The following is a 12,643-nucleotide window of genomic DNA, read 5'->3' as shown; positions in this document are numbered from 1 at the left end:
TTTCAAATAGAAAGCATTTATTTATTAACACATTGGGTGCCAGAGGTTTATTAAAATATTATACGTTGAGTGCCTGCATTTCTTCCATCCACTTACGTTATACGTTTCGTGCTGTAGAAGCCCCGACGCGGAAGTGCATGTAAACAAAGCGTGCGTGCGAGACGGCGGAGGGTCCCGACTAACGCCTGGAACAGTAATATTTCCAACGCGATCCTCCATTGCAGCGTGATCGCCGATCGAAAACGGCTCGTTTCCACCACGTTAAAAATAAATGGAGATATTAAGCTTTTAGTCAAGGAGATAACATTGAAAACGCCGACCGGAAGGATTTTTGACATGGAGCCACATCCAGCCTCTTCTTCTCAGAAACTCCTTGGGTGATGTCAAAGTTTCGTTTTAGCGCCCCACGTGGGCCAATAAAAATAGAATTGGGTCAAAAACGGTCCGGACCGTTTTCGGCACTTCTCGTTTGGATCCTCAAAAACGGTCCGGACCGTTTATGGCACTCGATGTGTTAATATTATTATTATTCAGTCACTTTGGCATGGAAAGAATCTAGACAATCTAGACAGCCTCGAGCCAGGCATCCTGCCTATAGAGCCAGCCTAGAGCCTGCCTGGAGCCAGCCAGCCTGCCTAAAGCCACCCCTTATATATATCCAATAATGTAATTTTAACTATATATATATATATATATATATAGCCATGAAAATGAATTTGGGATTTATGGACTGTCGGAATGGCGGGACTAAATGTCGGAATGGCGGTATGTCGGAATGGTGATACGTCGGAATGGCGGTATTTCGGAATGGTGGGATGTCGGAATGGCGGTATGCACCCCGATTTGCATTGTGCCCACACCTGTAGCTGTGACATTATCACAAAACCCCACAGCCTCTCAAATTGTTGCTTTTCTAACGAGGTGACTAGCGGTAAGCTTAAAGGGGAAGACCACCCATTTTCAATATTTAACTATGTCATTAATATAGCATAAAGGAGTTGTGTGGAAATAAGAAAAATTTTAAATGTTAAAAATTTTAAATGTTAAACCCAAATTGATTTTGGGTTTAACATTGCAAATTACACCGTGATGACTCATCATGGTGTAATTTGCAATGTTAAACCCAAAATCAATTTGGGTTTAACATTTAAAATTTTTAACATTAAAAAATTTTCTTATTTCCACACAACTCCTTTATGCTATATTAATGACATAGTTAAATATTGAAAATGGGTGGTCTTCCCCTTTAACCCCCAATTTCCAACAAACCCAACATCTTTGCTGATTTCCCATCTACATGAAATGCGTTTATCTGGAGTGTTTTCACTAAGCCATGCTACTTGAACCATCTAATGGCTTATTTGTTACAAACTGACCAGATAAGGTCAATGTCCCGTGCAATATACAATTTAGGCATTGAGCTGACACTTATCCAGAGCAACTTAACAACTTAAGTGCAAATTCATAAGCACCAAGAATCAATGTGGTAGGCGGTCGAGATATTGAGTGCCATGAAAACGAGTATGTATTTAAACGGAAGCTCAAGGGAGGAAATTGTGTTTGAAACTTGAACCGATTGAAAGGGTTTTTAATCACGGAATACGTACGCCAGTCTGCAGTTGTCTATCCCAATAAAACCAGTTAAGCAAAACATAGCAGATTAATGCAAAATGATATGAGCCTTCATGAGATTTCTTCTATTTTTAAATACTTCACGTTATGCAATTTCATTACTCTGAAACGAACTGTAAAGCTATATCATTTGGACTGGTTGTGTAATTTCTTGGTCAAAGCTGATGTGAATGAAGATCATGGAAAAACTAAAAGAGACTGGGGGGGGGGGGGCTGTGATAATTGATTCCAACTCACTGGTTTAAACCATAATTGCCTTCAATGTCCCTGCTGGTGTGGACAAGGAGGCTTCCAAAGCCTCTTATCTGTTGATTAGTGTGAAAATGGTAATCTTTTTTACCTTGAGTGTGCATAGGCCCCGCACCCACCTAGCTGCCCAAAACACTTGGACAACCTCCCCTACACACACACACACACACACACACACACACACACACACAGGTCGTTGGAACACTGCCCATGCTTGCTACCTAGCCACCTGGTGTGTCTGTCTCTGCCTATGTCTGTGTAACTTTTTTGTCTCTTCAAGTCTGTGTGTGTGTGTGAAGGTCAGCTGTCTTCCCCTTCTGCCTGTCCCTGTCTGTCCATAAGTCTTTACATTGCGTGTGTGTGTGTACGCCAGACAGCGACAATCTGAAGGCCAAGCTGTATGTTGCCAGATTAAGTTGGCGTGGAGTAGACTATAGATTATGACATTTTACTTGTCTCAAGGGTTGTTAGGAATATAGATGACTATTACTCCTCCATTCTGTCCTGCTTCTGTTGGCTGGCAGACTTGGAGATAAAGGAGGAAGTGGTTTGAAAACACTAATTTGCATTTCATCTTTGATGTCCTCTGCCTCACAGTTCGGTGTGCTCCAGCACAGTCAGCAGTTACCACTTAAGCCCTATATACTTCATCATAGTTAAACTAGCTAATGTACAGGCGCAAGCTCACAATGCATAGCATCTCTCAACACGTGAGTTTGTACTGTTGATCTGCTATTTTTTGCTATATTGTCAAACCCTGAAAAAAAAAGCAGGTTGAAAGTGGGAAAAGCATCGTGTGTTTATTTTTTGTGAGGATATTTGGTCAAATCAGTGAGATATTCACATATTGCACATATGTATAATACATATATATACAGGATGTAAACCCAGATCCCACTGATGTCTTGTGATGTTACATCTCCGAGGTCTTGCATGAGTACACACGGCATCATCTGACTACACACGCACGCAGACCATCACTACCTCTGGCTCTGTTTTTCCCATGATCACTATCTCCCTCCTCTCTGGGTCTCACTTCATCTCACCATCTCTCAATCTGTGGTTCAGCATCCTTTGACCTGCCTCTCCCATTCCCCTCCCCTGTGTGTGTGTGTGTGCGTGCGCACATGCATGACCAAGTAATGGCCGTGAAACTAACACAAATCAATACAAACTGAGAAAGATAAGAGAGATATTTTGCAACCACAAGACCAGAAATGGTGACGCAAAGAGGAGGAAAACGGATGGAGGGATAAGAGAGAGTGGAACATGGGGTTGTTGTGGTGGTGCTGGTTGGAGTGGAACAGTGGGTGGTGAAGAGGAGAGAGAGAGAGGGGGGGAGAGAGAGAGGGGGGGAGAGTGAGGTGGGGATAAAGAAGAATGAGAGGAGAGAGTGAGGGAGGGAGGAGGGGGGAGGAGCGGAGAGATGATTCCTCTCGCTAATCCTCTGGACACACGCACAGATTGTGTCTACTGGTGGAGAGAGTGAGAGGAGGAGAGGGAGGCAGGCAGGTGGAAGGTCCGGACAGAGAGAGAGAGAGAGAGAGAATGTGTGTGAAAACACATTGAGAAAGGTAAACAATGTGAGGGGCGACTGGGAAGGATAGAAAATAAAGAGCTGCCTCTCCTCCGCCACTCAGAGAGAGAGAGAGAGAGAGAGAGAGAGAGAGAGAGAGAGAGAGAGAGAGAGAGAGAGGGGTAAACGGGAGGAGAGATCTTATTCCAGTGTTTCACACACTATCTAGCGGAGAGGCAGAGAAGGCAGCAAAGGGAGCGCGCTCTGCTCGAGCGGTGACTGGCGGTGTGTGAACTCAACAGGAGGAGGAGCAGGAGGAGGAGGAGGGAGCATTGGGGACAGAGAGGAGAACACTCACAGGAACAAACGTGAGGGGGAGAGAGAGGAGGAATCTCCCAAAGCCAGGAGGAAAGAAGGAGGACGCGTGGAGGGGGGAGAAAGAAGAAGAAGGAAGAAGAGGATGGAGGACTGGAGGAGAGAGGAGAGACATGGAGCGCTGCTTACTTGGGCTCGCGTGAGCGCATGGACCTGAGAGGACCGAGATGCTGTCAAAGCGTGAGTGAGTGTGTGTTTGTTTGTTTGTGTGTGTGTGTTGTGTGTGTGTGTGTGTGTGTGTGTGTGTGTGTGTGTGTGTGTGTGTGTGTGTGTGTGTGCGTGTGTGTGCGTGTGTGTGTGTGTGTGTGTGTGTGTGGGCGAGTGGAAGTGTGTGTGAGTGATGCTTATTATCTGTTTGCACTAATAGATGTTTAGGACTCCTTACAATGCTTATTTGAAAATAGTGGAGCCAGCACTACTAGTTCAAGCTACCAAGCTGAACTAGTACAGTGAATTGTTGATACAAAATTACACGTGTGTGTGTGTGTGTGTGTGTGTGTGTGTGTGTGTGTGTGTGTGTGTGTGTGTGTGTGTGTGTGTGTGTGTGTGTGTGTGCGTGCGTGCGTGCGTGCGTGTGTGGTGTGTGTGTTAGACCAGGCGTGTTTTGTCTCTGTCAGTCAGTTTACGAGTGAGTGTATGAAATGCACAGACCAGCTGTTTGAGAGGTAGCTGGGGTCAGGTGTACCCCGAGGACTGGTGCAGGCTACGGTAGCGAAATAAAGAGAGAGGGAGAGAGAGGGGGAGAGAGCGAGAGAAAGTGGTGGAAGAAACTCAATGTGATCTCAGAACAGGTGCAACTCCGGATGCAGTAGCTGGGGGGCGTGTCCATCCACACACACGCACACGCACGCACACGCACACACACACACACACACACACACACACACACACACACACACACACACACACACACACACACACACACACACACAGGCGAGTGTGGATGTGTGCCAGTTGATAAGCTTTGATCCAAAAATCTCAGGTTTGATCCAAAAATCTCAGGTTAGTGTGTGTGTGTGTCTGCGTGTGCGTGCTTGAGTGTGTGCGTGTGTGTCTGTGCGTGCATGTGAGTGTGTGTGTGTGTGTGTGTGTGTGTGTGTGTGTGTGTGTGTGTGCGTGTGTGTGTGTGTGTGTGTGTGTGTGTGTGTGTGTGTGCGTGTGTGTGTGTGTGCGTGCCAATGAAGACGAGGCGAGGGAGGGGGGGGGGGGGGGGGGCGATAACAGTCAGAATGGGGTCTCAGTGAGTTACTTCAAGGGATTCCAGCTCTTTTAGACATTCTTTTACTCTGGACTCTCCACCCCGCAGCACCACCGGCCTTCACCCCGCCCACCAGCACCACCCCTCACCTCGCCTCACGTACCAGCTGGAGTAAACGTCCGGTCGCAGGCGACGGACCTCGGCGCCAGCCTCGGTGCCCCTTCTGACCTGGAAGCCCACAGGAAGTGGGCTCAGGGCTGATCTCCCGTGCCCAGTGGATGCCTCCTAAACCCAGCCATGGGGGAGTGGACCATCCTAGAGCGCCTCCTGGAGGCTGCTGTGCAGCAGCACTCTACTATGATAGGAAGGTGAGTTGTGCTTTTTTTTTACCTCGTGTCAACCAGGCTTTCCGCGGTACTGGTTGGAATGCATGGTTTCTATTTAGTATTTACTGTTCAGTTTTCATACCCGGCTTACTGTACACACACACACACACACACACACACACACACACACACACACACACACACACACACACACACACACGCACACACGCACACACACGGTTTCTGTATCTGCTCCGGACCGGATGTGCAAACTGCAAAGATAATTGTTCCTAGTCTAGTGGTTTTAAAGAGTAAATCTTTGCTTCTGGGGGGGTCCCTGGCTGGAACAAAATATTTTGAGTTGAGGGTCCATGGCCAAATACATATCATTTCGGGGGTCCTTGAACTTCGAAAAGTTTGGGCACCACAGATGCGGTCCGTATTGAATGTGTTAATGAACGCTGATGTAGGACTGGTGTATGTGTGTGTAGGATATTGACTTGCTATGCACATGTATGGAGATACAAATATAAATGGTGAACGGTGCATTATGTATTTATATCGCCTTTATCCAAAGTGCTTTACAATGTACATTACATTCACACACACTTTCACACACCGACGGTGTGAGGAAACCACCGCGCATACATACATGCGTGTGCGACTGTGCGTGTGTGTACATAGAACTTGGATATGTGTGTGCACATGTGTAGAGATGCAGTACGTGTGAACGTGCGTGCGTGCGCGCGTGTGTGTGTGTGTGTGTGTGTGTGTGTGTGTGTGTGTGTGTGTGTGTGTGTGTGTGTGTGTGTGTGTGTGTGTGTGTGTGTGTGTGTGTCTGTGTGTGCTGTGTGTGTGTGTAGATAGTGTAGATGTGTAGATATGTGTATGTGTGTAGATATGAGTGCGCACATGTATGAAAATACAGTATGTGTGCGAGAGTGTATTTGTGCTTGTATGTATGTGTGTGCCTGTGTGTGTGTAGATAGAATTTGGACTTATCGTCTCTGTTGGGTGGAAACCTCATATATCCAAAACTGTTACTTTTCAGGATTCAAATAAGCGAAGCGACGTGTTTCGAGCTTGTAGATCTGCTACGTTTGATGCTTTTGTGTGACGCTGTAGTATGAGGGCGATTAGGAATTCACGGAATTTCTGCCAGACAGCAACGATATGTATGGAGTTACTGTACAGTACATGTGTGTATACAGTTCCTGTATGCGTTTCATTAGTGGTATCACCTATCTGCTGTCATTTTTGGTCTGTAGAACTGTATGAAAACTGTCCAGAGTGGTTGACGGCAGCAGGGTTGTGGAGGGCTTAAGCTGCCTTAATCCCTCTGAGTGACGGGATGATGGTGGGCGGGCTCAGAGGCAACAACAAGCGATACCATTGGCCGGTAAAGTGGCATCAGCTGTCAAAGGTCAGAAGCAGTGCCATTAGGCCAGAGAAACCTTTGTTTGACATCTCACCTTTGCCACTTTAAACCTGGCATCTCTATTTTGGGCATCTTGTTGTAGGCGGAAATGTTCAAAACATTTCAAAACATTAAAAAAACAAAAAAAGAAGAAAAAAACAATTGTAACAATTCTAATATTCTTTCTTTCTTTCTTTCTTTTTCCTTTCTTTTTCCTTTATTATTGAACGTATCAAAAATAACTGATTTACAAGCTTCAACGCATTGTGATGCAACATGTTGTGGTCTTGTAAGATCTGCTATTTTAGCTATTTGTCGTACAACAAAGTATAAAGGGCTTAAAAACATGCTGCTTCTGTAAGGATTTCACTTCTCTTTTTCACTCACCCTGGTCATGCTTGTGTAACAGCATAGCTCAGCCTGAAGCCCAAAACCCAAACATCTCCCCTGGCCAAGGAGGGATTCCCTCTTGCCCTAGCGGTAGATGTTTGGCTTCCTACGCGGGAGACCTGTAGGTTTGAATCTCGGGGTAGTTACACTTGGTTCTGTTGAGTTCCACTGATTCACACTACCTCCTGGCTCGTTCCTTCAGCCACCTCTCCTCTCGGCTTGGTGTCCATGACGTTTCTCTCTCCCTCTCGCTTCTTTTCTCGTCCTTTTCTCATGTCATCATCACGCATGCTGCCTCTGTCCCAGCATTTATGTTTTCCACCCAGCTCTAAAGGTCCAGTAGTAGTCATACTTTAATACAGCAGAAAAATAATATTTGTAGCCCTAATCATCTGACCATGCGTTGGTTTGGTTATCCATTGAGTCTTCCCAGTATCAATTATTCATCACCATTTTGGATTGCGAGAGCAGAACCTGGAACTGGAGGAAGCCACGCGAGGCTGTTTAATCAACTGAAAGATACTTTTCACAGTTTGAGCTTTTCTTGGGACACAAGTTAAAGCATGGGGTCACTGGACAGGGACTAAATTTAGTGACTCCACTGATCCCGAGGCCACTAAGTCTTTCTGATAAGGGCTACTTTTGAATGAATGACTAATTGACTATAATTGTTCGCGACTGCGAGGCACTGATTACGAAAATGGTGCAACCACATTTTTAATTTATGGTATGACATACTGTGGATATTTGGCTGAATCCCTAGCCTTAATTTAACTCGTATTCTGTTATACGAGACAAATTATGGCTTAAAGCGTTTTTTTCATCAAAGTAATCTTTAGGTGTCGTCTGCAGCAGCTTGTGGTCAAACATTTGTCATGTTGTCAGCGCTGTTGTCGTACAGACCTCTTGGTGCTGTCATGAGTGATGGCTCCATGTTTATCACTCCGTATTCATGAGACGCGGGCGGCACCGTGTCACTCATCAGCTGGACAAGTCACACTAGCTCCAGGGACAGACAGAGAGAGAGAGAGAGAGAGAGAGAGAGAGAGAGAGAGAGAGAGAGAGTGATGATAAGTAAATCCCCTCTTCACCAAATCTTTAAGCCAAAAATAGCTCACAACGTGGGACATCGTGCTCACAACTTTGCGTTGTTGTGAGCTTGTAGATCTGCAATTTTTGCCACATGTTTGACCCAGAATAGGAATGATAGGATGTGGTTAACCAATTAAACCCTACATACTTTGCCGGGAGCGGTCTATTACTACGCTCACTTCTTTTTCCCCCTCTACACCAAATCTCTCTGCCAAAAATAGCATATCTAAAAGCTCCACAACGCCTCATGCTATTTTTGGCAAATGTCCGCCTCAGAATAGGCATGCTAGGGTTCCTGTGGTTAATACAGGAAAGGCAGAAAAGGAGAGCGTGAGATTGAAAATAGAGAGAGAGAGAAAGAGAGAGAGAGAGAGAGAGAGAGAGAGAGAGAGAGAGAGAGAGAGAGAGAGAGAGAGAGAGAGAGAGAGAGATGGCAAGGGCAGACGCCGGACGAAGACTTAAAAAGGGCAGGATAGGAAATGAACGGGGGGAAAAAAGGCGCTTCTTGACAGACTGGCGAGCAGACACATGGCTCAGGTTTGCAGGGCCTTGGAGGAGAGCCAATGGGAGCGTCTGGTCACGAGATGCCCGCTGCATGTCACGTGACCTCAGGACTCGGGACCACCGCCACGACAAGCTCCACTAGCCTCAGTGGTGTAAAGTAACTAAGTACATTTACTCAAGTACTGTACTTAAGTACAATTTTGAGATACTTTTACTTTACTGGAATATTTCCAATTGTCACTACTTTGACTTCTACTCCACTACATCTCAGAGGCAAATATTGTACTTTTACTCCACTACAATTATTTGAAAACTTTAGTTACTAGTTACTTTGCAGATATAAATTAATACATTGTAAAACATACGTTAACCACTTTAGCCCTATTTTAAACCTAGGCTATTTGAAAATAGCCGATCTACAAGCTCACAACGCGTCACGATGCGACGCGTTGTGAGCTTGTAGATCTGCTATTTTCAAAAATTGTAGTACTTTTACTTTAGGTACTTTAAGTACATTTTGATACCATTACTTTTGTACTTTTACCGAAGTAAATTTTGAATTCCAGACGTTTACTTGTAACGGAGTACTTCTACATTGCAGTATTGATACTTTTACTTAAGTAAAACATTTAAGTACTTCTTCCACCACATAAGCTCCACTAGCCTCACGTCACCTCTCTGGACTCACGCTCCCCACCGCCTGGTCCTCTGACATGATGGAGCGTGACATCAGAGAGCGAGCCGAGGACAATTACAAACCGTCCCTATCGGGGGGGCGGAAACCTTGTATCTCTAATATTTTATATCGTTGCTGTCGGGACAGAAACCTCTTATCTCCATATTCTCCATATATAAAACAACTTTTTGTGTTTTTTCGTAAATTAACGCCCTACTTGATCATGCTACAGCGTCGCTCAAAAGTAGCAGATCTACAAGCTCGAAGCGCGGCGCAAAGCGACGTGTTTTGAGCCTGTAGATCTGCTTCTTTTGCTATTTTTTTATTTGAATCCTGAAAAGTAACAGTTTTGTAGCCAAAATGCATGAGAGCTTCAATGCATGAGAGCTAGCAAGCCCCTTCTTAGCACCCGACAGGGGGGAGGTTCCCTGGTTAGACGTAGCGCGAGGAAGGAACACGTTATTCCAACCAGTTCCTTTCCCTCCATCAGGCGCCCCGGCTGACCAGGGGGAGGAAGTGTAGAGACCAGGATTACTGCATGTTTTTGTGAGGTTACCTACCCTAGGAGACACAGGAAAACATGCAAACTCCACACAGAGAGGCCCTTTCACCAACCCCACCTAGGGTATGGGCACTGATGACGTGGAGGAGAGAACACGCCCACAGCTTCCCCGGCGGGAATCGAACCCAGGACCTTCTAGCTGTGAGGCGACAGCGCTACCAACTGTGAGAAGTCTGAGATCCACATCGGAGCCATGTGGATCCCGAGATCATGATGCACGATTCAAGTTTCTAATAAACACTCTCTTCAAGCCTGAAAACCCATTGGCCACGCTTGTGTAAACAAAGCATCTCATTGGCCAGAGGAGGTGTCATGTAGGGACAGGGTTGGGTGTTGTGGGCATTTTGTCCAGGAGGCCATGTTGCCAGTGTGTGTTCTCATGAGCCCACCTGACAGCATCCTGCAGACCTGACTTCTTGTGTCAAACGTGATTTACACGCATGTTATATCCAGCATAGATGTGTGTTAGTTTGCATAAAGCAGGTGCCATAAGCCTCCCCTGCGGCCACGGTATGTGTGTATGTACAGTATGAATAAATACATTATTTGTGCCCCTGTGAGCAGATTGAGCTTAAACGTGCTTGATGTGTAAATGTGTTTGAATGCGCTTTGATCAGAGCTGTGTGAGTGTGTGTGGGGCGTGACGAACGTACACATGCACTCTACACTGTGTATCTATGTGTACCGTGCGGCGTGCGTGCTTAAAGTCTCTTTGGTGTGCGAATCATTGTGCTTTATAAATCGCAACCCACGCACGTGTGTGCGTGTGCATGAGTGTGTGGTTTGTCGGTCATTAGTCTGTGTTTGTTTATGCACGTTTTTGCACGTGCCACGTGTGATTTATTCCTGACATTACGGGCCGTATTCCAGATGTAAAAAGACTTCCAGCAGAAGCGCTCCTCCTTGTTGATACACACACAGCCTGGTGGGACGGACGCACTGTGATGGAGCACTCTCCACCTAACTAAAGTCAACACATCAGTCATGCTGCCTCTCTGGCTCCCACTCCCATTGGCCCGAGTCTGACTCACACTCTCCGGTTGGTCAGCGCCGGGGACGATAAACATGCAAATGGTTCCTCCCCCTTCCCCGCTATTGATTTCCAATAACAGGATAGGAAGTGCAGCTGGACATAAGAAGGGGAAGTTAATGAAATAGTCTTTAGGCGCTGACCATTTGCATTACAAATAGGATTCGCCTGGCTGTATGGTGACTGGAATGCTAACTGTGTAATCAGAGCTCTAATTACCTCCTTTAATTGTTTACTGATTACTAGTGATAAAGCATGACGGTGAAATGGCTGCTAAGCAAATCCTGTTAATTCATGATTATTCTCTTTTTCAGTTTACAAAGTGAGATAAGACAAGGTGGAAAAGCACAATACTTTGAAGATGAAAATATCAATCTGAACGCTGCCATGATGATATCTAACAACCTTTGAATGCACATTCTTTGACTCAAATACAGTACACCGGTACATAAAGTACGCAATATAAATAGATTTCCGTCTTAGTGCAGAACGTTATAAAAATGAAGAAGGGACATCCAAATATTATTTTTTTATGTTCCCAAACCAAGAAGCACCTCTGACACGCTGACCTGATGTCCATAGAACACCGAAGTCTGACATCAATGCCGCTAGAGGGTGCTACCCCCTCCTGGGTCACAGCGTTATTTTTTTATATTGGATTTCCCATAGGGGAATCTTAGATCGCGTCATACAAGAAGTGTGTTCCAGAAATAAACAAATCATCTGGGTGATTTTACTCATATGGATATATGAAGCATCAACTGACGGTAAAAAAGTACTAATTTATCCAAAGTGTAAAAAAAAAAAACTCAATATCATAAATGACACTGAGTCACATACCTGATAAAATCTCCAGGGCAGTTTGTTTATTGTTGTCTTTGGCTATTAAAAAAATAGCAGATATACAAGCTCACAGAGTGCCGCGCTATTCGAGCTTGTAGATCTGCTATTCTTTTTAAAATCTTGAACATTTGTGCAAATCTTTGTGTATATATATATGTTTTAAAGCGATTCTTTTTCCGATCTGTGCTTTTGGGGGGTCCCTGGAACAACATATTTTGAAATGGGGGTTTGCGGCCAAACACATCATTTTGGGTGTCCTTGACATGGAAAAGTTGGAGCACCACTGACATAGCAACATACTGTTAGGATTATTTTTAGAATATGTATTTGGCCACGGACCCTCAAAATGTTTTGTTCCAGGGACCCCCCCAGAAGCAAAGATTTGAGTTACAAATGTTCGCTTTAAAAATATATATATTGAAAGATTTGCATACATTTTCACGAATTTAAAAAGGAATGCAGATCTACAAGCTCACAGCGTGGCACTCGGTGGTGCACTATGAGCTTGTATATCTACTATTATTGAATAGCCAAAGAAATCTTAAAATGACGCATGTACTTTACTAGCATGTGATGTCACTGTGGCTAAAAGAATACTCACTTCAGGGCTGGCTTTATCCGCTGTTACAGTGCACGTGCGTGCAGCGTGCGTGTGTTTACGTCAGTGTGCTTTTTGCAAGCCTCCTCTCACTTCTTTCTCACCATATGTGTAGGTAATGAGTCATCATGAGTGATGAGTGATGAGTCACTCCGTCATCCCGTACAGGTAGTGTGTGCTGCACACATCGTCTCCGTGCGTCACAATGCATGACGTCGCTGTCGGGTGGTGGACG

At 45.2% G+C, this 12,643-nt stretch overlaps 1 protein-coding gene across 1 annotated transcript in view; it reads left to right on the top strand.

The window, feature by feature from the left end:
* Positions 1-5,258: 5,258 nt before the first annotated feature.
* Positions 5,259-12,643, top strand: part of gjd1b (gap junction protein delta 1b) — a gene marked incomplete at its 3' end in the record, with an annotated part of 52,071 nt that continues 44,686 nt past the window's right edge. Inside the window, exon 1 of the mRNA XM_080429462.1 lies at positions 5,259-5,338. Coding sequence (XP_080285588.1) covers positions 5,268-5,338 — 71 coding nt within the window. The 5' untranslated portion in view covers positions 5,259-5,267. The remainder of the gene's footprint in view (positions 5,339-12,643) is intronic.

The sequence above is a fragment of the Gymnoscopelus braueri genome, assembly GCF_963280865.1.
Source record: "Gymnoscopelus braueri genome assembly, chromosome: 5".
NCBI lineage: Eukaryota > Metazoa > Chordata > Actinopteri > Myctophiformes > Myctophidae > Gymnoscopelus > Gymnoscopelus braueri.
This window is presented reverse-complemented; position numbering and strand designations above follow the sequence as displayed.